This window comes from Vigna radiata, chromosome 3 (genome assembly GCF_000741045.1).
Source record: "Vigna radiata var. radiata cultivar VC1973A chromosome 3, Vradiata_ver6, whole genome shotgun sequence".
Lineage (NCBI taxonomy): Eukaryota > Viridiplantae > Streptophyta > Magnoliopsida > Fabales > Fabaceae > Vigna > Vigna radiata.
In genome coordinates this window covers 1,750,283-1,776,942 of record NC_028353.1, presented here as the reverse complement: position 1 = coordinate 1,776,942, position 26,660 = coordinate 1,750,283, and the positions used below count along the sequence as shown (strand labels likewise).

The window sequence follows — 26,660 nt, the reverse complement described above, 5'->3', positions numbered from 1 at the left end:
CTACGTCTTAATGTCTTTTTCTTACATAAAGTTCCCTAAAAACATGGTGAAATATGTGTGGGCTAATAATTAATATTATAAAATTAATTTATAATATTTAACACTACAATACAATTCATTAAACATTGAAATTTAAAATATTAATTAATATAAATAATAATAACTTTAATCTTATAACAAAGTAGTTGGCATTTCAAGTTTATTTGTAATAAATCAGTTATAACTTGACTGTTGCAAAATTAATTTAAATTAGACGCCAAGTTCTTCGGATCAAACAAGGAAGTAACATTACTAAGAAAAACCACAAATTCGAAGTGAGGTTTGTTTTTATTTCTTAACCGAAACCTTTCACTTTCCCATGGTATTGTTGCTTTTTCATGGGTAGGTAAGGAACTCACACTTTGCCTTCATTGGCCCATACCAAATGGACTTAATTACATGTAAATTTCATTAATTTTAACTTAAACACACAAATTAATCCTTATTTTTTAGATGAAATTTAAAATTGTTAAGGACATGAAATTTTTTAATTTTGATTTCTTTTCAAATTCTGCGTACTTCCAAATGAAGCATCAGAATAAAACTTTTGTGAAAACAACTCATTTATCATTCAATCAAACAAAAATAGTAATATTTAATGGTTGAAATAAAAATATACGGCTTAAATTAGTAATAAATAACTCTCACTTTACACGTATTTTTATTTTAAAGAGCATAATTCCTTTTCATGAATGGTAGGTGTGGTATGAGATTAGAGTATGCATATGAATTTATGTCCCACACGGGCCATCACATCATCGCATATCTGTCATTAGCATCATCATCATCTACTACTATATTACGATCTATATCATGGACGTTCGATTTTCAAGTACTCTTTCATTATTTTCATTATTGTCAACCTGGCCTCGCAATTTCCGAGGCAACCCGAGGTAAAATAATAATTAACAAAAATATTTATAAAAAAGAGAGAAATTAAACGAGGCAACTCATCGCAGAAGGGGCGCAGATGGATCAAGGAGCGAGCTGCTTCCAATTATTCTCTCTCTAGAAAACACAAAAGCGAATAACTGAAACCCTAGTCTCTGTTTTTGTGTGTTATTACTTCTGTTTCACGCATCGTATTCCATTCTCTTAGATATGAATCTGTGAAATCAATGTGCTTCTTTCGGAATCACACAGCGAGTAACGGTTCCGTCGGCGTTTACCGGTGACAGCTATCATCGATGAAGTCATCGCGTTGGTGGCAGAGGACTCTGATCCTCGCTCTTCTCTCTGTCTCCGTCGTTGCTCCGGTCTTCTTCGTCTATCACCGCCTCAATCTCTCTCCCTACGGTAAAATAAGAAAAAAAAAAAAACCTTAATCCCCTCTCATTTGGATTTCTATGTTCCGCGTGCTCTCTTTCCGTTTAAGTTGACCTTCTTGCTTTTATGTTGAATTCCGTTGCAGCAAGACGAGAGTTTCAAGAAGATATATCCAGTGTTGTAAGCATATTGCTTCTCAAGCTTGGTTAAATTGTTAATTTATTTGAATTTGAATTGCTTCGATAGCTTAAACTGTGTGTTGCTTGAAGAGAATGCCTCCTGGATGGGATGTTTTGAAATATTTCTTTCTTCTGTTTTTGTTCTCTGTGAATTTTTGTTTATCGGTGAGTTGAAAAGTTTTCCGGCCGATAGTTAACTGGAACTTCTTGGCTTTCAGTAATTTTCTTATGGTTAAACCGATTTTTATATTACTTAGTGTTTTAATTTTTTAATGCTTCATCAGTTCCAGTTGAAATTCTACAACTACCGATGATCTGCTGTGGAATGGGGATTGATTATTATTTTTTATTTCTTGCAGACATTTAGGACAGATCCTTTACAGCTAAATGCTATTGGACAGGTAGTGGAAAATTTTATCAGAAATTTTGCCATCGTATTTTGAGTTTCACTTTCTTCTGGTTTTCCCCATGAATTTGAGAATTGTTTTTTCGTTTTGTTATTTTTGGCGCTTTTTGTGCAATGCAGGAAGGTGTTGAAGAATTGGAAGAGCCAAAAGAAGTTGTTTATAAAGAAAAAGATTTTGGTTCAACAAATAGTTCCATACAACAAAAGATTAATGATTGTGAGAAATCTAAAATCCAAGGGTGTAGAAATAACATTTTGGAAAGAAATGGTTGGTGTTTGATGGTGCACTTTTGAAATTTTGTGGTGTACATAATGCCCCTCTAGTCTGAAAATTTTGCCTTTTTCAAGTTTCAGAATTTAACCAGGACACAAGGCAGGACCTGAAAGCTCAGCAGAAAGAATTATTCTCCATCGTTGAGGATGAGGTTTGTGCTAATTCTTTTGAATACTCACCATTTCAATTTGAAGGTGATGAGACTGCTGCTTTTAAACTATTGGGGTTTTCTTTCCAAAAAAAGTTATTTAAAGATTCTTCCGTTCTGTCTTCATGAGAGAAGTTGTCGTTCTCTCAAATTTCAGAAGATACCAAAATTCTTTTCATAATCAACATTTCTGTTACAATCTTCATTTTTTTAAGGGTCGTCTTCCCATGTCATGTACGTAAATTTATGATGAATGCATGATTTTACTTTTGTTTTAAAAATAGATGTAAATGCATGCATATGACAGTTAAATGAGCCGAATTTGTGTAAAATAAAAATAAATTATTTGATATATCACTTGTGTGGTTGAGGTTTTATTTTCAGGTTGCAACTTCTATGACCCTAATGTAAAAGATGTTCATGATAAGAAATTGGATTTTTGGTTGTCCATAGTGCGCTTATTATGCACTTTCTTTTACTATTCTAAATAAGATTACGGTATTTGAATTCGGTTTTATTTGCAGAACATATTTAATACAACAGTCACACATAACCAGAGCATGCACACTCATTCTAAAAAAACGGCAGATGCTAATGTTGAAGTGAAAGATAAGAAATCTATGCCGAGAGCAACCCAAAATCATCAGAGTTCACGTCCTCAGCCTCGGAGAGTGTTAAATCAGAAGGTTTTAGAAATTAAGGATCAAATTATTAGAGCCCGAGCATACTTGGGTTTTGCTTCACCAGGCAGCAGCTCACGCTTGATGAAGGAGTTGAAGCTGAGAATTAAAGAGATGGAACGTGCACTTGGAACAGCTACTAAGGATTCAGAGCTGTCTAGGAGGTAAAATTTTCTTGTGACCCTACAACTTGAATTTAGTTTGACAGTTATTTATTACATGTACTTACTAAAATGTACAAGTTTCAAGACAAAACTAATGATCTGGTTCTTCAAAAATACATTATTTTCTATTTCTTCCCACAACTAGGTTCATCAATTGATTGAAGCAAATTAAATATACGAGGTTTCAGCAGAGAAAATTAGAAGTGGATGGATAACATTAAGAAACTTGTTATCAGAGACCAAAACATAATATGTTTTGTTACAAAACAAACTAAATCTTTGAAAATCTGGCAACTGCTTGTTTACCAATATAAAAGTAGTGACAGGGAACATTCACGCTTATCATTTTTATGTAATATGAACTGTAAAGAAAATGAGATGTTTTTTAATCTGAAAACAAGTGAAGTTCACAGTGCTTTGCAGAAAATGAGACACATGGAGGCTTCACTGTCTAAAGCAGACCGTGCTTTCCCAGACTGCACTGCTATGGCAACTAAGCTCCGTGCAATGAACCAGAAGACTGAAGGGGAAATTCGTTATCAACAACGTGAAACAACATATCTTGTTCATCTTGCTGCAAGGACTACCCCGAGAGGTGTTCACTGTCTTTCCATGCAGCTAACTGCTGATTACTTTGCCCTGAGACCTGAGTACAGGAAGCTTCCAAATGAAAATAAGATTAATGATCCAAAACTTCATCATTATGTTGTCTTCTCTGACAATGTTCTGGCGTGTGCAGTTGTTGTTAACTCTACTATCTCTAATGCCAAGGTAAATGCATTTTTTAAATTGATTAACTTTTATTTTTTGCCTTTGATTCGGGTGTTGTTAGCTTCTTTTTTTTTCTTTTGCTTTCGGAAAATGTTCAACCTCAATGGAATGCCGAGAAAAAAACACTGATACTAATAAATTTAATATTAACAAGATTGGCTGTAATTTACTTTCAACTTAATAGTCCCTTGGTGGACTTTTTGAATAGTTGATACCCCTTATGTCTCACCCTTTTCAGCCAAAGCTGTCTGTCTACGGAAAATTGCAGCACATATTTATACTCAAGATTTTTCTTCAATTATTATGTAGTAAAAACCATTGGGGTGGGTGGCCATACGACAGGCAGTATGAATGCACGATTCTGGCACCAATTTATTTGACTTCATTCCTATCTTTCCTTGAACCCACCCTGCTTATAATTGGCATAAGATTTTTGAAATATTTCTGTCTACATTGAAAAAGTTATCTTAGTTGCACTGCTGCTCAAGGCGCTGCAGAACATGCTGAAGAATTAAGAATTCAAAACAGTAAAAACACAAGAGGACGTGTGATTTTTCATTATGGAATCACGCTAATAAGTCAATCATCCTATAAAATACTTCCCTCTACATCATTAACTAACGAATGAACTTTGATTTTCTAGTTAGCGGGAGTTATTTCTACTTTATTAGTTTCTCAGCACTTTATAGAAGTGCCTAACTTCTAGTTAATACAAGAGATGCAGTAAGAAGGATGATATTATGAGATCCCTTAGAAAGTAATTCATTCCCATGAGAATGCAGTCTTATGTTGAGTTGAAGACTGATTTTTTTATGTTTGTGACCAGTACTGACAGTATACTATTTTTTAAACACACTGTTATTTACTGAAATTTATTTGAAATAAAAAAATAAAAAATAGTGGGTCTTAACATCCTTGTTTAGGGAACCTCACTGTTGATTTTGTAGTTTCCAATAAATTTTAAAATTCTTATTATTGAGTATGAAGCTAATGCTTAAGTGTATGTTTTAGTGACAAGAAAGTGTGACAATGACTTTTAAATTGCAGAAACAGGGGAAACTTGTTTTCCATGTAGTGACCAATTCACTAAACTTTCCTGCAATCTGGATGTGGTTCTTATTAAACCCTCCTGGCAAAGCCACAGTCCACATACAAAGCATAGAGAACTTTGAATGGTTGCTCAAGTACAATACATTCAAAGAACAAAATTCCAGTGATCCAAGATTTACTTCTGAGTTGAACTACCTGCGTTTCTACCTTCCAGATATCTTCCCTACTTTAAATAAGGTTGTGCTCTTTGATCATGATGTCGTGGTGCAACAAGATCTCAGTAGGCTATGGAATGTTAATATGAAAGGGAAAGTAAATGCAGCAGTTGGCACTTGTCAGGAAGGGGAAACTTCATTTCATAGGATGGATACGTTCATAAACTTCTCAGATCCATTCATTGCAAATAGGTTTGATGTCAATGCTTGCACTTGGGCATTTGGGATGAACTTGTTTGATTTACAACAGTGGAGAAGACAAAATTTAACTGCTCTCTATCACAGTTATTTGCAAATGGTATGATTAAAGAAATGTTATTTTTTTGTACACCTATTTTTTTCTGTTCAGAGAGTCTGCATGTTGTTCTCCTCTCAGAAAATTTGCCTACATTTAAATTTCTTCAAATCTTGAGTTTGGCTTCTAGCGTTGATAAAGTAAACGAGCTCCCTTCAAATTGGATTTGCATTAATCCTGGAATCCAGATGTTATTCAAAGAAACATGTTCATTTTCTAATTTCGATTGTTGAATCTAATGAGAAGGTCTTGTTTATTTTGCAGTTATATGGAAGACAATTTTATTCTATTAAATTCTGATGCAACGATAATTTGATGTGTTTCTCTATGCTGTTAATTTCAGGGTTCCGAGAGGCCATTGTTGAAAACTGGAAGTCTGCCTTTAGGGTGGCTGACCTTCTATAACAAGACTATGATTTTGGACAAACGGTGGCAGATTCTTGGTCTTGGTTATGACTCAGATGTTGATAAAAACCAGATTGAGTGGGCTGCGGTTATACACTTCGATGGAATTAGGAAACCGTGGTTAGACATTGCAATGGGAAGATATAGAAGTTACTGGACCAAATTTGTGGAGTTTGACCACCCTATCTTGCAACGTTGCAATCTCCAGGCGTAGCCCAAAATTTAAATATCACCTTTCGTACATGGCAGGTTTTATTTGAGTAATTTCCTGGCATATTAATTGCCTGCTTCAATCGATTCTTTATTGTTCTTGGCGATTCTTCTTGTAAAGCCCTCCATAGATGCATAAAATTTACGTCATATATATTTTTAGAAGCTTAGCTAATTTGTAGGGACATTGAGATAAAATAAGATTCACGTAGGCATTTTAGCTGCTTGGAGATGCTGTTGCTGGTTGTGTACATAATAATTCGTTCCCGTGCTGTGTTAGATCGTGCTACCAGCGCTTACCACCATTTTACGCCAATTACGAGCGGAGTTAAGTTGTACACTCAGGAACTAATTTATACACAATTGTGGCTGCCATTTGAGTTGTAAAGTGTTAGTATATGCTATTTTCTCATTATTTATCACATAAAGCCATGGGATTCAAGTATTATGCGTGTAATCTTTGCTTCTTCTGACTTCTGTGTCTCGAAAGTAATGTCTTTATTATCCGGGAATATGGGGGGTTCAAATTATGTTCTGCTTCTCCGCATCTTCTTTTAATTGTTAGAAAGAAAGTATTCTGGTCATGATTCTTTGGACAAATACCTTTATTAGAGATTTCTTAAATAAGTATTAGTGTGTAAGTTTCTTTTAGAATTAAAATAAACTATATTTAGAATGTTTTTGCGTCATTTTAAGTCGTTTTCACTAATTGTCTTAGATATTTTTTAAAAAATAAGCTGAAAGTGGATTATAAATATTTTTGTAGTTTTTTTAAGTCTTTGTTACCGTTCTAAAGCATCAGCTTCGATCGGGTAAAAAATATGGAAATACGAAGAGATTATGTGACGCGTGGAGGAAAATTATTGGGTTTTTGCAGATATGGATATCAAACGACGGGTTTTCAACCTATCTATGGTGTGTGGTGGCCGATAATAATAGTGACAATTTTGTAATATTTTCTATTGCGTGTGAAATAAACTGCAACCGTGACAGAAGCGTAGACGTACTCTGATTCATCACTGAAGAAAAATGGCATCCATCATCGCCGGCACCCCTACAACCTCTATCTCTCGCACAGGTCTTGTACTCAAACGACCTTTTGGGGTCTCATCCTCCACCGTTCTTGGTGAGTTTTTCCCTCAGAAGATAATTATTTGATTTCTTTCAGAATTTGCAATCAATTGGTCTATTTCTATTTCTCATTTTCTCTTGTATTCACAACGTAGTGAAACACAAGACTTAGCAATTTCTGAGTTCTCATATCTCACATTTAGTGTTGCAGATACCAATTTATAATATATAAATAAGGTAGAAATTTTATTTTATAAGTGAATTTTGTGAGGTTGAATCAGAGTTACATTCAATTTCTAATATTTAGACTCATAGTTAGGTTTTAGGCTATGCTTATTAGTGAACCTACAACCTTTTTTCCTTACAATAACTAAGATAACATCATTCATATATGGCAAACATAACTGTATAGGATTGCCAGCAATGGGTAGTAGGGCAGGGAAAGTGAGATGCTCGATGGAGGAAAAACCATCCATGCAGGAAAGCAGTTCAAAGGCAGGAGTGGGAGCATCCTTGCTAGCAGCTGCATGCGCCGCAACCATGTCAAGCCCAGCCATGGCTTTGGTGGATGAGAGACTGAGCACTGAAGGGACAGGGCTTCCCTTTGGGCTTAGCAATAACCTTCTTGGTTGGATCCTGTTGGGTGTCTTTGCTCTTATATGGGCTCTCTTCTTTGTCTACACTTCCACTCTTGAAGAGGATGAAGAGTCTGGGTTGTCCCTCTAAACACCAACTCAGTATGTATCGTATAAATTCCAAACACTCATATTCTCTTCTGTTGTATTAAAAATCTACTTGTGTATCCATCTTCAATCTTCCCAAGTTATTGATTTCTCACTATGCAGAACGACTTATTAAAGATAAGATGAAAAGATTATGAAATCTAATTAAAATAAGAGGATTCAACTATCTTTAATTTTTTTAAAGCGAAAATTAAAACGAATGGGTGGAAAAATAATTGCTACCAGCATCAATCAGGGGGATCAATACAAACTGACAATCATGTTGGAAATAGTAACAAATTGTAAATTTGACGTGTTTTTTTGGTATTGTATATTCAAATACTGACACTATTATGTTAAAATCATTTAATGTGTTTAATTGCATTATGTTCACAGTAAATATAATTCAATTGATATGAATCATTATTTAGTGGTGTTCACCAAAGCAAGTTCAAAACATTATTCACACCATTGAAGTTTAAGAACCATAAATACAGAGACTTTTTTTTTTTTTTTTAATGATTTCCTCCTGCATACTGTTCATGTAATTGCTTTGGAAAGATGTATGATGGAATGATCTAAAAGGTTCTGTATTATACAATGTAAAAGTTAAAAATTCAGGTATTATATCAAATTATATTATCTAATCTAAAAGTTTCTTTTTGCTAGTTGTTTATCAGTTAGATTGACCATTCTTAATTTGCATCAGAAATAGTTAAGTTGATTAAATGGATGTTGGATAATAAAGTGGAATTTAGTTTATAGTTATTTTAAATGTAGCAAAAGAAGAACATTTTATTGTTAATATAGAATACTATTTGTCGTGGATAAGATGTTAGCTGTGGTTGGCAATGGCAATAGTGCATACAACACAACTATTTACTTTACTTTACTCCGCTATCTGTCTTCACAGTTTGACATTGTTGTGTTCCGTTTGCTTTCAACCACAGACCATCCCTTCCGGCCAAGTATGAGCAAAAAGAAAATTTAACTTATAATAATTTAAATTTATTTTATTTTGAGTATATTTAAATCTATTTATTTTAAATTCAAATGTATATTTTTTCATTTTAAATTTATTTCATTTAATTGGATTTGGATCATATATAAATTGAATAATTTTTTGAATTTTAAAACTCCAAGATCAACGTGCATTCAGATTAAAGTAAGTTAATCTTACTTAAAATTGAATTAAAGTGATTTGAATAAAAATTCGATTTAAGTTAATTTGGATTAAAAGTCAATCTAAAATTATTCTGAACCTAAATTAAGTTTAGGTTGAGCCAAGTTAGCATGAATTTAAATCAATCATGACGTAGTTCAAGTAAGTTAGCTCAAGTTAGAGTTAAAACTATCTCACCCAAATCAAGGTTAAGGCAAGAGGGTCAAACTCAAGTTGATGTGAGTCAATCCAAGCTCAAACAAAATTGAGTTAATCTTGACCCAAGTCAAGCTGGGTCAACTTAGGTCAAACTAAGTTGGCTTGGACCCAAGTCGAGCTAAGTGGCCCAATTTCAGATCAAGTCATCTTGACTCAAACTCAATTTGAGTTAAGTCAGTTTTAGTTTAAGTCTATTTAAATTAAGGTCAAAATAGGTTAGTCAAATCAAAGTCAAAGCAAATTGACCTAGAACTAGGATATTCCAATTTGATCAAAACTCAAGTTAAGCCTAGTTATCCCAAATCCATGTTGAACCAAATCAATCTAAATCAAATCAAGGCAAACAAACTTAATAGAACTTAGGTAGGATCAAAACAAACTAATTGAGCCAGAATCTCAGTTGAAAATTATACTTACGTTGTCTCGATACCACCATGTCAGAGGAAGAGAGCACAAAAAGAAAATATTTGTGGTCACTCCTATGTTTCTATCTCCATGATGTTAGATTTTATATACAAAGATCAATAATTAATGAGCAATAAACTCTTTCTTAAATACAACAATTTCCTTCATAATAGGAAACAAAAAGGTGTTTCTGATTTTTTTCTCTACAAAACAGTATATATTTTCTTTTGATTTTCTCTTCTCATAGAATGAAGAGAAAGGAAAAATGTAATCTCAATCATTTTTTTCTTAAATTTCAATATTTTAATTTACCTCCTTAACAAATTAAAATATTATTTAGGTTTAATCATTTCGCAGATCCCTATTTGTACAAATTCGTGTCAATTAGGTCCTCGTATTCTAAAAGAGCTCAATTGGGTCTCTTTTTATGTAAAATTGAGTCAATGATGCCTCTGTCGTTAATTGTTGTGGACGGTGTTAAATGTGTTGCCTGGTGACATAGTGAGATAGCATTTAATAACCACGTGGCACATAAAAAGGTCTTGTGGAGTTAAATGATTTTAAATTTAAAAAAACTTTCTTTGGATTATTTAATAAAAAAACAAAACGTTAAATTTATTCCTCGACTGACCATCACCTTTCTCTTCACACTCACTGCAATATCGTCACCGAAAGCTACACCACGAACCTCTCCATTTTCGTCTACAGATAATAAACCCTTCTCGGTATATTGCAAAGTGACGATATCATACTCACATCAGGATAACCAGAGATCAACATGTATTTGGCCCAATCATTCACGAGAATACATCTCTCTTTGTATGTAGACTCGGTCTCCATTTCCCTTTGCATGCCGAGGTGAATGAGCTCGTCGATGGTCGAATCAAGAGCAAATTGATCCTCTTTCTTTGCCAACAACTTCACCTCCTGAACGACATGAATCCCCCAACCATTCTTCAGATCTGGAGAGTACATGTGTTGAATCGCGTCATTGGTCGCCTCTCTTTCCACAAAACGCACACATCGAAGATCCTCTGAGAACCGAGTCACTGTCTACCACCGCAGCTCGCATGTGTCCACCTCCTCGACTCCCATCGCCTTCCGAGACGCCGTGAACAAACAGTTCCCGTCGACCGACACCTCGCCGCTGTGTGAGAGCCGAGAAATGACAAATCTAAGATGGGAGGACGACGACGGAGACGATGATGAGTCCTCTACCTCCTCTAGCGGCTTTCAGGGCACGCATTTGGCGTGGAGCTTCTGGAGGTGGCGTCGTTGCTGCTATTCCAGACTGACGACATCTTCCCAACCGTCGGCGAAGGTCGCACCACCAACACTAGTCGGAACGATGAAACCTACAATTGTAATTGACTCTGATTTGGGATCCCACCATGGAAGCATTGTCGGTAGCGAACCTTGGAATGGTTCGGCGGCAGTGGTTGAATCACACAAATGCTTCCCCAATCAATAAATTTAATTTGATTTCCAGAAATAAATTTAATGGTTATGTGTTTTATTAGATAATCCAAAAAAAGTTTTTTTTTTAATTTAAAATCATATAACTCCAAGTAATGACCTTTTTATGTGCAACATTGTTATTAAATGTTACATCACCATGCCACCAGGCAACACAATTAACATCATCCACGACAATTAACGGTAGGGACATTATTGATCAATTTTACATAAAAATGAATCCAATTGAGCTCTTTCAAAATACGAGGACCTAATTAACACTAATTTGCACAAATAGGGACCTTCAAAATGATTAAACCTATTATTTATAGGATAATGATATTTAGACAACATTTTTTTGACAACATTTGAACATTGATTACGTGTCAATCTGTGATTGGTCAAAAATTACTCCACAATCAATAATAATAATCATAAACATTATTGTGGAGTAATTTTTGACCAATCACATATTGACACGTAATCAATGTTCAAATGTTATCAAAAAAATGTTGTCTAAATATCATTATCCTTATTTATAATCTTTGTACAATAAACATTTCCTAACATATATTTTATAACATATAGTCACAATTAATCAAATTATTTTAATATATATATATATATATATATATATATATATATATATATATATATATATATATATATATATATATATATATAATTATTCCTAACTTGTGTTCATTTTTTTTTCAGTTGGTACATTTTAGCAATGTGTATTGGGTTTTAGTAGACAAAAATATCCTCATATATTATAGATTCAAAGTTTAAGGTTAAGGATATTTGAATAATTTTCATTCTCAAAACTAAAAAAAAATAAGAAACCCCAAACCTTAATGATGCATCTCTCATCCCTCATTCCTCTCAACCTTTTCTCTTTCATCTTTGTCACTCTAACCTTATCTTTGTCATCCCTACAGTAGTCCCAACTGAAAAAATAAAAAACACTCACTTAACCCTAATTTACCTTTCTTACTTATCCAATTTGTTTATCTCTCGTTTTCATCCTCTCTCTCACCCACACACAATAACCCGCGACAGCTCAATTTATTGCTCTTACTATGTTCTTTCATTTGTTTTTGCACTTTAATAACAAAATAATTTATGATGTTGATGTTGATTTTTGATTGAAGGGTTATGTTATATCTTTTCCCTTCTGATTGTTATTAAATTTTGTTTTTAAATTTTAGAATTAGTAGTTTATCTTCAGGAAGATTTGATATTTTGACAATTAAGTTGTCTGGAAATATTTTTCAGAAGAGAAAAACCCTTATGTGGAAAGGGGATTCCGGAAGGAGTGAGTCAAAGTCCAGAAAATGAATTTATGAAATCAGCTCTTAAAAATAATTCTAAAAACATATTTTATGCTTAAAATAATATTTCGGAATATACTTTTCACCTTCCTGCATACAACCAATGTCAAAACACACAACATTGATATACCAACTAATTAAAAATCATTCAGAAATTACTTCCTGCATACAACCAATGTCAGAACACACAACATTGATATACCAACTAATTAAAAATCATTCAGAAATTAGTAAACTAGTAGTAACGAACCTATTCGCTCTCAGTTTGACTAGAAAATTACTTTCCAAAGTAAGTCACGTAATGTAATTTTATTTTAAACAATTCATATCTCCAACTTGTGTTGTCAATATAAACATGATGTTGTCATTCTGATTTATCATTTGCTCTAGAAATGAAATTAAGAAAGACAAAACGTACTGAATTTCAAGTTAGAATTTAAACTTAATAAATTTGTTATCATCATGCTCATAGTTTAACTTCTACTCCTTCATTTCTATAATATTATCAAAATTGGTAATAAGAAACTAAATACATTGTGACTATTACGGGTTGATGTTAACGTTTTTTTGTGGGGGTTTCTAATTTTCTTTTTTAGTTTTGAAATTATTAAAATTATTTTAGACTTTAGTTTTTTACAAATTTAATAATAATCAGAAGGGGAAAATATAACACAACCCTTTAATCAAAAATCAACATAACATCATCAATTATTTTGTTATTAAAGTAAAAAACAAATTACGATGTCGCGAGTTGCTATATGTGGTGAGAGAGAGTATGGAGATGAGAGATAAACAAATTGGATAAGTGAGAAAGATAGATTAAGATTAGGCAAATGTTTCTGATTTTTTTCAATTCGGACTACCTTAAGGATGATAGAGAAAAGATTGGAGTGAAAAGGATAAAAGAAAGGTTGAGAGAAATGAGAGAACTGAATAAAGGTTTGAGAGTTTCAAACTTCTTTTTTTTAATTTTGAAAATAAAAATTATTCAAATATTTTTGACCTTAAAACTTAAAATATATAATATATAAAAATATTTTTATCTACCTGGTATCCATTGTTAAAATATATACAAACTAAAACAATATACGTAGATTAGCAAACATATATATATTACCCCGTACAGACACATAACCCTTGTGAGCTTTCAACAATGGCCTTTCGAGTATGTCTTTGTGAGGTTTGGATCCCAATACGTAAACAACAGTATTTTAAAAAATATTGTGGTAGTATGATATGAAATATAGAGAGATATTTTGGACATATTTGCAGTGTTGATGCAACTGATGAAGAAAACTTTAATAACTTCACTTTCTTAATCTGTTGTGAGTAGCCAAATACTACTTGTCTTTGCAACATAGTTACTTATTGATTGATCTGTCAGAAGAGAGGAGACCGAGTTCCTGGAGATGGGGATCAATATCTTGGTGGTGTGGATCTTGAGACACTTGACGATCGGTGAACATCCACCGTCCATTTTCAGTCTTCATCATGTTCTTGTTCAGGTCTTGCCTCCAGTTTGGTGGCACTGTATACTCGTCCTTCAAGAAGTCACAGGCCTTGTTCACCAAAGCAATGTCTCTCTCACTCGTTCTCTTAAATGGATCGTACTTCCTATGGTATCTGCCATTATCAAACCTTCCACATCAATTCCTCATACCTATATATTCTCAAACTCTATATAAGTGGCTTATAATTAATGGAAAACAATTATTTATAAAATCTCTCAAATTTATATTGAATTAATATATGAAAACATGGGCTGGGCCCCATTTAATTTAATTTCTTTTCTCAACTTGTCAAGAGGAATGGGCCCTTCAGAACTCCGGATATTTACAACTGTTGCCATATTTATGCTGACTGACTCCAGGACAAAAATAAAACAACATACCTTTTAAAATAACATTTTCAATAACTATCCATGCAACTATTTGAGACCTCATTTATGATAAGATATCAGGTGTTCAAATATCCAAATCTAAATAAAATTTTACTATTATAACATCTCCTCACCAAAGATTAAAAATCTTAAAAAATTATTTCTCATAACATCTTGTATTAAAGTAAAAATTAAAAATTAATACAGATGACTTTACATTGTAGTATTTTTTGTTTCCTTCTTCATCACTTTATTTACCAATATTTCTGTAATTTTTTTATATTTCATTATTTACAAACTCGTTTGCTACTTTTTGTTGTGTTATTTTTCGATTTATTAAATTGGACACTTTCCTGTTCCCCCACCTCTCCGCAAAGGATGACAGTGAATACAGGGAAAAAAGTAGAAAGCCTTAGAAGAAAAGACAGAAAGGACAACGATGCCGTACATTGCACAGCTGAATCCTTAAAAATGTGTTGTATTTTTTAAGGAAAAAGTTCTTTTAACTATGTGATTGGTCTGTTACCTAATATGATTTCTGTGTAAAAACTGTTGAAAAAACAAGGGAGAGTAAAAACGAGAAATTTTGTGTATAAGTTAACACATATTTTTTAAAATATTTTATATAAGAAAAATAATTATTTAACATATTTAAATATTTATATTTACTTGACATTTTTTTAAATATAAAAATTTACACTATAAGTCATTTTTTATTATATTTAAAGTATGCCAATAAATAAATAATAAATTAATGAAAAATAATGTGTCGTATTTTGATAAAGAAGGTGGAAGGAAATAAAGAACTGACCCATCGAGCAAGTGCAAGTGAGCCTCCAAGTTATGGGCGCAGGCAGCATCCCCATTGGGGTTCAAGAAAGGTGATTGTTTATGATCCAATTCCAGCTCCTGGCCAACGTGCAAATAACACCATGGCAACCAATCCAAGAGCTTCACCAGCCACGGCGGCAACCCCTCGTTGAACAGCAACCCCGGCGACTGCGGCACAAGGTCGTGCTTGTTATGCACCCTCAGCACCTTTACCCCCAGCTCCCCCTCCAACCTCTCCTTGAACTTCGCATTCCCCACCCTCGGCCCCGAAAACGAAAACACCGAAACATGCGTTTTTCTCCCACTCTTTCCCACACTCGCCCCATTTTCCACAATATCGAAACCACTCAGTATCGCCATCGCACTCCCCAGACTATGCCCCGTTATCGTAATACTCACCTCTTCATCCGAATAAATCGCCATCAACCGTTTCACCTCCCCGAGAACCTGTTCCCTCGCTGAGTACTTACAATACCCACACTCCTGTTCCTTGTCCGTGTAAAGATCCAAGAAACCAGCTTCCACCTTTATACCCTCGTCGGGACTCCGGATGTGGGGAGCGATTGGTCTCAGGAAATTCGTCAGGTCAGCCACCCACTCCACGTTCGTCACCGTCCCTCGCCACGCTATCGTGATGTCTCTCCGCCCCAGACGCTTGCTCGTCGCGTCGTCCGACACCGCGATGAAGCCCGACCAGTTCGCGTGCTGGCTCCACCTCGTGTCCGGCCACCGCGATTTCTTGAAGAAATTTGGGAGGTTGATGTTGGCCGTGGCGTAGAGATAACGTGTGACGTTGTATCCCACGTTGGGCATGTCGAGGCTTTGGAAGAACTCGGGTATGGAGAACCTGCAACTGCCGCAGTATTTGGAGTAGGGGTCGTAGTCGAAGGCGTCGTAGCAGGCCTGGGCCATCTCCCCGTAGCGGATCAGTTCGGTCCGCAATAACGGGTCCAAGGGATCCAGAAGGCCGGCCCAGTTGTCCTCCCCGTGGATCTTGCGCCACACCTCCGCCACTTCCTTTTGTTTCTTCCCTCCCTCAATGGTCTCCACGGTAGATGAAAGCGTGGCATTGCATGTTACGCTGGTTGCGTAAGTTTTTAAAGCTTTGGTGTGTTTGGGTTTGAGTTTCTTTACTGTGTTTGGTGGTTGGGATAGAAAGCTGCGGGCTTGGCTCTTCTGTGTTTGGGGGAAAGGGACGAACATGGTTGCCATCGATGAAGCCATGCTCAGTTAAACTCAAGAAATATCAAAGGATGGTGCTTGCGGATTCAGCTATAAATAGATCAATAATGGTGATACTTCGAACCATTCTTAAAGAACTCTTTTTTAATAACGAAAATGATACTTTAGCACTGCTTTTTTATACTATTTTGATTTTGATATTGTACACGTGTGATTAGACAATTTTAAATTAAAAAAGTTGGGATAGGGATATGTTTGGAAGAAAAAAATCAAAGTTTATTTTTTAATTTAAAATCGTCCAACCACATTTTGACATGTGTGCATAGTTAAAATGGTGTCAAAAAATGATGTTAAAATTTTATTTTCCTTTTAATATTCCTTTACTATCATTATTTTATTAATCTTTTTAATTTATTTTTAAAAAAAATTGAAAGAAACCAATACATTATAAAAAAAATTATTGTAAAAAAAAATTGTTGAAAAGACTTTTCGTTTCGAACCCAAAAAAACTAATAATATTTCTACTTCATCATCACTTAAATATTAATATTTTATTCTGTCTTCAAATTCAATTATATTGAAATGAGCTGTCAAATGAAATACTTTTTTAAGTAGAAATATCATCCCTAATTATAATTATTATTGAGTCAAGGATAAGGAAATGGTGTCGTTCCGTGTGAACATCGACTATATTTCCAGACACATGGCGTGGGCCTATGGACCCACATCCATAGTCAATCATTCATTTATCAATACAAATACGTGTGTCAGTTTGATTTCATAAACAATAACCACAGTAGTCATGCGCTAGAAAAATCACTTTAAAATCATTTGTTGTGTTTAAATTCATGAATCTTCTATGCTACTCTAGAGGATAACATTTTTTTTATTTAGTTTAGATCACATGTTTGAGATGCTTAAAGCCTTGAATACATTGTTGGCTAGTTATGTTAGAGATCACGTAAAATTTTATAAATTATACCATTTGAATGTATTATCATGTAAGGTCATTTAATAAATTCTGTTTTTGGTGTGTTTAGTATATAAAACCCTATGTACATATAATTGAGCTCCAAATAACTAGTTTATTTACGTCACTTTTTTTTTTTTAAGTTGAGTTTCTTTTGACATAGTTTAACAGGTTGAGTTTTTCATGTTGATTTCTTTTAGATTAATCATTTTTTAGGTTGATTTTCATAATATAAAGTTTTATAATTGATTCTATCAAGTTAAGCTTTTTAGGTTAATATGTTTCACGTTGACTTTTTTTAGGTCGATTTCTATCATGTTGAACTCTCTAGGTTGATGTCCTTCAATCGAGTTTTAATATCAAGTTCTTTCCAAACAAAGTTCTTTTGGTCGCTCACTTTGGATCAATTGATACAATATGGCTAATTGATCACAACATAGTCAGATTAAAAATGATATCGACAAATTACTCTTTTAATATATATTAAGGTATGATTTGACTGTAATTATGTCGATAAAAAGGTAAAGGTCCATTAGCCATATAAAGGTCTCATGTATGATTTTAACATAACATGCACAAAATATGCAATGATTGCTAACCAAATAGTCTTTTACTGATTTTAGCATCGAGTACCTTTTACAGGTACATTTGAGTGGCCTTTGGATGATGCTAGAAGCAACTAACAAAAATCGTCCAATCTACAACACAACTCATCCAGTCTACAACGATCACAAGCCTGACCAAGGACACCTCCCCACCCCAAACAATTTATATTTATTAGTAGCATGTATTTTGTGTTGTCGTTTTACTCGTGCATTTAATGAAGTAACATAGTTGTCTATAATTATTGATAAAAACAGTAAAAATATCTCATAAAGAAATGCCATTGAATTTTGAATTTCACCTAATAACTTCATGTTCCATATTTTCTTATGTAAGAATTTTTGTACATTTATTTAATTAAGAGTTAAATATGTTTCTGGTCTCTAAATTATCATGCGATTTTGGTTTTTGTTCCTTTTCCAAATTTTGATTCATTTTCGTCCCTCTCCTTTTAGAAAGTCCCAAATTTAATCCTTCATAACCAACGCCATTAGTTTTTTTTTATATGACTAAAGTATTCCACATTCTTAAGACACGTGTGCCATTAACGTTTGAACGTGGAAAATGAAATAGATGATAATTGCATTATTAATGTTTAAAATTAAATTGAAATTAAGGTTTAGCGTTGAAATTGAAATCGAGATGAGCGGTGAGATTCCTTTTACCGTTAATGAAAATGAAGAGTGTTTATTGTGAAATTTATGTCCCTATGTTCAAAGAAAGTGGTTAGATCAACGTATTGCAATTTGTCCAAGTGAGGTTAATTTGTAAATTGGTTTTATTTTTTGTGCAATGTTGAGTGCATGCATTTAGGGTTATGGTTGTTTGAGTTTGAGTCGTGATTTACAATATAGGTTTCGAAATGGGTTTGATGTTGTTTTTCATCATATGGGCAAGTTTGAAAAGAAGAGGGGGTGAAATACATTAGTAGGGAAATACATGTAGTTAAAGGAATCGATCCTCATCGATGGTCATATTTTGAAGCATTGGTCATGTTACGGTGAAAGAGTTCGAAAGGAACATTACACAAAATTTGAGAATACTTGGTGATTATAGGAAAGTAATATACCTAACTAACTATGTAGAGGCTAATAATGAAGGGGTTGATATATGTGTTTGACATGCTCCTAGTCAGGCTGAAGAAATTAACTTCATTGGTATTGTTAGAGTGGGTGAAGTGGTGGGTGAATAAGCAGAGGCATGAAATGAAGAGATTGTGGAGGAAGAGGTGAATCAAGATGCTAAGGAAGAAGACCTAAATGAGTCGAAAAAAGAGCTAAATGTGCTTGAAGTAAAGGTTAATGCGCATGGAGAACAACTAAATGCGGCTGTAGAAGAGGTGAATATGCATGAAGAAAATGTGAATTGGTTTGAATAAGATTAGATTATTGAGGATGAGGAGGAAAAAGAAGGGTCAATTGCAGATAAACTCGATGACACTGATAGAGAAAGTGTTGAAAATTACAACGATAGGTTTGAGATTGACAATGAAAGGATCATAGATAATCCAACACGTAGAAATATTCATCTTGTATTAGATAGGAGGAAAAGATTGAAAAATATAAAAAGGAAAAAAAATGGTGAGAAATAGAACAAACGTTGGTGAAATGTCATTTGTGATTAACGAAAAAGTTGAAGTGTTTGAAATAAATGAATAATATAATACTGATTATTTGTCTTCAAATATGGATAGTGATGAGGGTGTCAGTGTTAATAGGTAGAAGTTTTCAAAGTATAGACCTAAAGATATGAACAAGAGCTTTAAATCTAAATTAGGGGAGGGGGTAGAGTTTTGTTCTTTGAAGGATTTTAAGCATGCACTAATGGAGTATAATGTTCTAAATGTAAAAGAAGTTAAATTTGTGAAGAACAACCACAAGAGAGTAAGGGTTATCTTTAAAAATAAATGTGGTTTTTTTTAATTATGGCTAGCAAGGTTGGAGGTAGTCATACCTTTAGGATTAAGACACTTATTAGGCGTTATAAATGTGGAAGGGTATTCGATAAAAAAAAAATACGAGTGTAGATTGGGTTGCACAGGTATTAATCAAATTATTTATAAATGTGGAGAACATTACAGTGAACCACATAATTGATGAAATTAAAAAGACATACAATGCTGACATAAAACCTTCGAAGGCTGACAAAGCAAAGAAACTTGCAATGGATTGTTTGGTGGGAGATGGAAAAGAACAATATGTTCCTCTATATGATTATGTTGCTGAATTTGTCGAAATTAAGACTAAAACATTCAAGATCAAGGTTAATAAAAACCAATTGACTTTGACTCCAATATTTTAGTATTTTTACATGTATTTAGAGGATTATAATTTAACACAGATTTATTTGAACACGTCGTGCCAACTTAACACAATTTCATAACAAAGAAATTGTGTAATTTTAAATAATTTTATTATAAATAAATTGAAGTCATGTCAAATGACAATTTTTATTCTAAAAATAAAATCATGTTATGTTAATATGACTTCAATTCTAAAATAAAATAAATTGAAATTATGTGATGCTTTGATAACTTTAATTTTCATTAGTGAAATAATTATAATACAATACAATTTTAATTCATTTCATTTCTAACACACCATAACATGTTTACTATTTATTTTATTCTAAAATTGAGGTGTTATTAAATTGTGACACATTCACTTTTATAAATTTTTTATATAAATTATTATTACTTAACTTTACATAATTTGTAATGGAATCGTTTTAATTTGACACGAATTATTTGTTATGAAGTGGTACCAACTTAGCACTACTTATCCATATACAATTATTTTATTTATTTATTTAACTTGAACCAAATGAAAATACAGAATAATGGTGAAAAAACCAAAAGAAATCTAACAACGCCTGGCTGGACGAAGTTTTAAACTTGTTAGGTGAGAAGTAATATATACATAAAGAATTGAGTCCACGTTTACAACATGGCGCACATTGTCTTCGTTAGTGGGACCACCCTTGCTCGTCCTTTAATAGATATATCAAGAAATACCCACATCTAATCTTCACGCTTTCACTTTCAACTTTTTTTCAATCTCAAATTAATTAATAAATAATTAAAAAAATACATAAACGTCTACTTTAACATACCCTTAATCAAAGTCTATTATGATAATGAATTGGATTAAGTCGTTATCATGATAAGATGGAAAGAGGAAGGTCATTCCATAGAATATATAATTAATATATTCCTTTTTTTAGGTATTTATGTTATTTTTTATTTCGTATCTACTCACATTTTTTATTTTTTTATTTTAATGATCTTTCTATTGCAAGGGACCAGATAAAGAGATTATATTATAATAACATTATATAATGGAAGGCGTGCTTCACCTGGTCAGTTTGCAACCATAAAATACAAGCACGTAATTAGGTTAACATGCGTGAAGTAATAAACTTCCTTTTATAGTAATTTATAATTTTAAATTTAATTAAATTTTAGATATTTGATAAATTTAAAAAAGTTTAATTATTTTTTTTATAATTTATGAAGCACTCCAAAACATATATTTTTTAATTGATTTTTTTTTTCTGTTAACCCGTGATTGTTTTTAGATGATTAAAACATTATATTCTTTATTAGGTTTCATCATTCCTTCAAATGAAATCAGGTTTCATTTGATTCTTGTTCTCCCAGGCTGCTTCTTTCCTGTCACAACCCTCAACCACTCAAAATCTGCCCTTAACCTTTGTGGTTGTTTTTGCGTTGTTCGTTGGTTGGCGAGAAAGGACATAACATGATTGAGGAACAACCTATTTCGTTGGAATTGTAAAGATTAAGATAAAGATGTTGTGAACCTTATGAAGAAATAAGTGAAATCCTATCGTAATGGACCTTTAATTATGACAGGTCCAATCGAAATTCAATTGCGGTCCAATATCATTTAAACCCGCTTTTACCTGCTTAATCCATTAATTAAGAAAATGTACCTAACAGTCACTTAGTTAAATGGTTCGACCATTTAGTTTATACTTTCTCATAGTTGCTCTTATATGGCATATCGATCAGTTCATACGGTACATTAACATAATTCATTACTTAATTTTATGATTTTTGATATTGATGTCTCAGTTGATTCTTATTGTATATTACTGAAAAACTTACGATTTTGGTTAAACTCGAGTGTGCAAAAAGTTTAACCAACATAAATTTCTTTGATTATGTTAAAATATCACATGCTAACTGACCTAAGACAAAAATTAGGAATTCTTTCTGCATCTCTACATTCCAAAAATAGCCTTAGAATTTCAACGAATTTTGAAATTTATCAAAAATTTTTTCCTTGAATTTCGAAATCGTTGAAAGATTTTTTTATTGAATTTCGAAATACGTTAAATGGTTGAAAAATCCTTCAACGGATCTGAAACACAAAAAATGAAGTGTAATATATTTTTGGATTACAAATGATAGTTTTGAAATTTTAAAAAAATTTAAAGGTGGATGGAGAAATGTGTGAAGTTGCAGGAAGATTTATTCAATGAAAATTATTAGATTTCACACTAAAATATATTGGAAAATCATATTTTAACACCAATTTTTTTACACAATTTTAACATTACACACGTGTCAAAATGTAGTTGGACGATTTCAAATTTAAAAAAATACTTTGGTTTTTCTCTTCCAAATATGTCCTTGTCTCAGCTTTTTTTAATTTGAAATCGTCCAACCACATTTTGACACGTGTACAGTGTCAAAATGGTGTCAAAAATTAATGTTAAAATGTCATTTTCCAAATATATTAGTTCTTTTCTCTCTTTATCTTTCTTGATACATGTTGTCCTGTATTTTTGTTAGATCGGTCAAAGTGGATCATGTGACATCCCCATTATATACGTCATGCATATAAAATAAGACGTCACCACATACAATACTATAAAGCAGTTAGAGTAATTAAAGTATGAGGATTACAGTCATCCACAAATTGAGTAAGACTTTGAAACAGAAAGTGCTAGAGTATCTCAAAATGACATAAATTTAAAAGTGTTCCAAAAGGGCTAAACAGGCCCAGAAATCCTAAAGAGTCTAAGCAGCAGCATCTTCATTTCCTTCCAAGACGTTTTCTAGGGAGACCTCATTCTCCTCTGCTCACATCCAAAATGGATGATCATCGCAACAGGAAAGCACACACAAACATGGCACAACACAAGCAATGCAAGGGTGAGCTAATTATATATATATATATATATATATAAACATGTATCAGATTAAACATATAATCATACAAGGCTGAACTTAGATCAAAATAGTAAGAAATACAACATAAGCAATGTTCATTCTAGACTTGACTCGTCCGGACTTTAAAATGATAGTCGGACTATGGCGAGTCTTGCACCCGTGGTGACTTATGAAACTTGGGTTCCCCACCCTGCCACACTCATGAGGTTAGTCCGTTCCGCGCCTTGAGGCATACTGGGAGCCCCCAAGACTAAGGACCTCCTGCTACTTCTCACCACATGGTTCAACCTCTCTAAGTGAGTTTGATTGACCATTGAAGCGTCAGAATGACTCCCAAGGCTGAGCTCCTACTTTCATTTTAAAACACTAAGAATCTCACCAAGAGATTCGACACTTTGAATCACACTTACTAACTTGAATTATAATGTACTTTGAAACATACCATGAACAACTTGGAAATCATACCTCTTTACTTTCGAACTCCTATACTTTGGATTATAATCAACACACATGTTAAAGTTCTAAAATTCAAAGTAATTATTTAATCAATAATAAGTTAACCAATCCTTCGTAGACTTCAACCCTGAAGTGTAACATTATTCATAAGAAAACCCAAGAAGGCAATACAATTACTCCTATTCTATTCCACTACCTATGCAACTTTTCACGTAAAACTCCCTTAAACAAAAGATATACCCTTCTCAATCTACCATCGATGGGACCTATAAGTAGTAATACAAATCTCTACACTTTTGAAAATATCAAACCAAAAAAATACTAGAACTTCTCCCCTACACCTTCACTTTTAATTTCCTTAAAATCAAATGATCCCATCCTATTAAAATATTCAAAATTCCAATCCAAATAAAAAGTTTCTGACTAAAAAACTAAAACATGTTTACATTAAATCCACGGCCATTCCTTTATTTAATTATATATTTTTTTTTTCTGACTTATAAACTCACCAACTCTGTAACCAAACTTCACTCAAAATAAAACTTTATTCTCTTTTCTATACTATATTATATTAATAGAAATTAAAATCACACACAATCTATGCTTCTAATTAATTAATTATATATATATATATAATATAATATAATAATAAATATAACTTATTCCTGTTAAGTTTCGATACATATATTATTATATAATATATGTAATATAATCACTTATGTAGAAGTTATATATATTATATAATATACAAAAGAATGTAAAAGATATATTAATGTTAAGTTTCTAAACAGTCATATAAAAGTTATATATATTATTATACAATATGCAAAGGTAAGTAAAAGATATATATTTATATTTTATACAAAGATCACAAAACGAAATGAATATAGTATGGTATATTATTTATATCAATCTTGATATTAAAAGGAAACCTAACAAATCCAAAAACTCATCATCCTATTTCCTCCTCTATTGCCCAATTTCTCTCACATCTTATATAATCAATTTAATAATATTACATTCAATTTCAGTTAGCAACTCAATTCAAAGCAGATAAGATTCATCACCATGCCAATTCACAGATTTATACTGGCATCCAGTAAGATTAACAATTGCAGAGCCGCTTCACAAACACATCAGTTCAACATTCAACATGTAATTATTTTATAAAATAAATTCCTAAAAGAGATAATCAACTTCCCTTACCTCTAGGTTGTCCCGTGCAGTCTACAGAAAACGCCCTAACAGTGACCCACACGGCGATGCACTTACAGAACCTACAAATCACCAAATTGGTGATGGAGAACAACTCTTAAGACTAAAACACAATAGAAATCAGAAAAGGGGGTTGTAACTGCTTTAAATCAGTAAAACCCCAAATCCTGGGTTTCGAAAATGACGGAGGAAACAAGGAAACAACTTACTAGAAGGAGACAAAGAAAGTAATCGGTTCGAAGTGAAGCCCTTGACGCCAGGAACAGTTTGGCAGCACCCAAGTAAGATTTGAACGGTTCAATGGAGAGTAAAGCTAGAGAGAAGGCAGAGGATTTGAAGAACCTGGTTTTAGAGAGAGAAGGGAAAATGGCTTAATGAAAGATCTGATTTTAGAAAAGCCCCTTTTAAGGCTAAGACACCCTTAGTCTGATGGGCTTGGCTGCCCCACATATTAAGGCCTAATGGCTTTAAAATAATTTTCAGGCCTTTACAGATCACAATCCATGGACCAACCTAGCCAATCACGGGTTTAAATCAAGTTGGGTTTGAAAAAAATATAATCTTTGATGCAGGTCAGATTTCAACATGATTTATTGAGGTAGAACCCGTGATGGACTGGGTTGGCCCACCAACCCACCTACTTCATTTTGTTTTATTAAAATTTAATTTTAGTTTTATAAAAAAATATTTATTATTATTTTTTACTTGAAAAAATGATCTAAATTTCCAATTTTCAAAGTTAATTAAACACCTCATGTTTGGAGTGAAATTTAGGAGTCAGACTTGTTTAGATTTGAATTATAGGAAGTTTGTAATTTTTTTTAAAATTATAATTAAGTGAACTAATCTGTGGTGGATCATACCAGATTCGATTTTTTCTAACTCGTTAATAAATGAGTCGAGTTGAATTTACTCACTAAATGACCAATCCATGATAAACTGTCAAATGACCATTTTAACCATGCTAATTTTTGTTCACTATACATGACCCGCTGTAAGTATGAATAACCAACTAAATTAATCCATAATCCAAAAAAGAATTCAATTTAAACTAATCCAAAAAATCAAATATACATTTTAAAACGTTATAATTTTATATTGAATCTAAATCCAACTCTCCCTACGAATTAATTGATATTATATTGATTTTAAATATTATTGGAAAAACTATTAAGAAAATATTATATTTCATTACAAAAATAATGGTTTATGAACGTATGCATTATTCATAAAACATTACTAAGAAAACCTGAAAATTTTTTCCTCCTAATGAAAGAAATTTTAAAATTAAAAATATTACAAAACAAAATAAAAAAATTTAGCAGTTTTGTTTATTGAAAAATCAAAATACTCTAAGAAATCTTGACAAAAAGCATTCTGACCCCAAAATTTAAAAATTAATAATTTATATTATTTCTTATAAAGGTTCTGCTTGTTGGCCTTAGAACCCGTGAATTTGTGAGGTTATCTCAATACAGATATTATTTGAGACAACATCACATTTTCAGAACTATTAAGTAGCGAAAAACATTGAAAAGAAAGAAAAAAAATAAAAAAAAAGGTTATTTTAAAATATTGTGTCTACGGGTTACACAAAAATAAGTTTCTCTTAAAAATTATACCAGTCAAATATGGACAGGGAATTACATAAAACAATGCAAAATATGAAAAAAAAAAATACAACTAAATGTTTTTGATCGATGACTAGCAATTATTTATTTTTCGAACATATGTTAAAAAATTACGATACTTATAAAGATTAGATTATAAATTTTAACAATTAAAAATCATAAAAGTGAAATTTTTATAATTGAAATAATTATCAGAATTGTATACTTAAAATAGTCAGTGATTTTT

General features: G+C 32.6%; 3 protein-coding genes, 1 long non-coding RNA gene and 1 pseudogene across 5 annotated transcripts; 2 read left to right on the top strand and 3 right to left on the bottom strand.

The window, feature by feature from the left end:
* Window positions 1–900: 900 nt before the first annotated feature.
* LOC106757658 (probable galacturonosyltransferase 6) lies at window positions 901–6,547 on the top strand. Of its 2 annotated transcripts, none has more exons than XM_014640386.2 (9): window positions 901–1,335; window positions 1,451–1,485; window positions 1,844–1,885; window positions 2,011–2,158; window positions 2,245–2,315; window positions 2,837–3,156; window positions 3,570–3,927; window positions 4,975–5,490; window positions 5,831–6,547. In XM_014640386.2, the coding sequence occupies exons 1-9, from the start codon at window positions 1,227–1,229 to the stop codon at window positions 6,104–6,106; spliced, it is 1,875 nt and encodes a 624-aa protein (XP_014495872.1). In that variant the 5' UTR covers window positions 901–1,226; the 3' UTR covers window positions 6,107–6,547. The 2 variants fall into 2 exon arrangements, with proteins under 2 accessions (XP_014495872.1, XP_014495871.1); XM_014640385.2 differs by having other exon boundaries at window positions 902–1,335; window positions 2,239–2,315; window positions 5,831–6,272.
* A 485-nt stretch (window positions 6,548–7,032) lies between these two features.
* Window positions 7,033–8,013, top strand: LOC106757657 (photosystem II reaction center W protein, chloroplastic). Its single transcript, XM_014640384.2, has 2 exons — window positions 7,033–7,228; window positions 7,586–8,013. Exons 1-2 carry the CDS (start codon window positions 7,132–7,134, stop codon window positions 7,897–7,899), a joined length of 411 nt encoding a protein of 136 aa, XP_014495870.1. The 5' UTR covers window positions 7,033–7,131; the 3' UTR covers window positions 7,900–8,013.
* A 1,515-nt stretch (window positions 8,014–9,528) lies between these two features.
* On the bottom strand, window positions 9,529–11,082 carry LOC106756867 (annotated as a pseudogene).
* Window positions 11,083–13,540: 2,458 nt separating this feature from the next.
* On the bottom strand, window positions 13,541–16,453 carry LOC106757918 (phospholipase A1-Igamma2, chloroplastic). Its single transcript, XM_014640774.2, has 2 exons — window positions 15,161–16,453; window positions 13,541–14,093 (listed from the first exon to the last, which is right to left on the bottom strand). The coding sequence occupies exons 1-2, from the start codon at window positions 16,402–16,404 to the stop codon at window positions 13,832–13,834; spliced, it is 1,506 nt and encodes a 501-aa protein (XP_014496260.1). The 5' UTR covers window positions 16,405–16,453; the 3' UTR covers window positions 13,541–13,831.
* Window positions 16,454–22,750: 6,297 nt separating this feature from the next.
* Window positions 22,751–25,246, bottom strand: LOC106757540. Its single transcript, XR_001375520.2, has 3 exons — window positions 25,013–25,246; window positions 24,795–24,865; window positions 22,751–23,038 (listed from the first exon to the last, which is right to left on the bottom strand). It is a non-coding gene; the product is annotated as an uncharacterized LOC106757540 (long non-coding RNA).
* Between the last annotated feature and the right edge of the window lie 1,414 nt (window positions 25,247–26,660).

What these genes read in the sequence shown, in the direction of transcription:
- LOC106757657 (XM_014640384.2), top strand. Translation starts at nt 7,132, where the DNA reads ATGGCATCCATCATCGCCGGCACCCCTACAACCTCTATCTCTCGCACA. An exon ending in CTCATCCTCCACCGTTCTTG is followed by an intron (nt 7,229 to 7,585) that starts GTGAGTTTTTCC and finishes ATAACTGTATAG; the next exon opens with GATTGCCAGCAATGGGTAGT.
- LOC106757918 (XM_014640774.2), bottom strand. Translation starts at nt 16,404, where the DNA reads ATGGCTTCATCGATGGCAACCATGTTCGTCCCTTTCCCCCAAACACAG. An exon ending in CACTTGCACTTGCTCGATGG is followed by an intron (nt 14,094 to 15,160) that starts GTCAGTTCTTTA and finishes TGATAATGGCAG; the next exon opens with ATACCATAGGAAGTACGATC.
- LOC106757658 (XM_014640385.2), top strand. Translation starts at nt 1,227, where the DNA reads ATGAAGTCATCGCGTTGGTGGCAGAGGACTCTGATCCTCGCTCTTCTC. An exon ending in AGCTAAATGCTATTGGACAG is followed by an intron (nt 1,886 to 2,010) that starts GTAGTGGAAAAT and finishes TGTGCAATGCAG; the next exon opens with GAAGGTGTTGAAGAATTGGA. An exon ending in CTACTATCTCTAATGCCAAG is followed by an intron (nt 3,928 to 4,974) that starts GTAAATGCATTT and finishes TTTAAATTGCAG; the next exon opens with AAACAGGGGAAACTTGTTTT.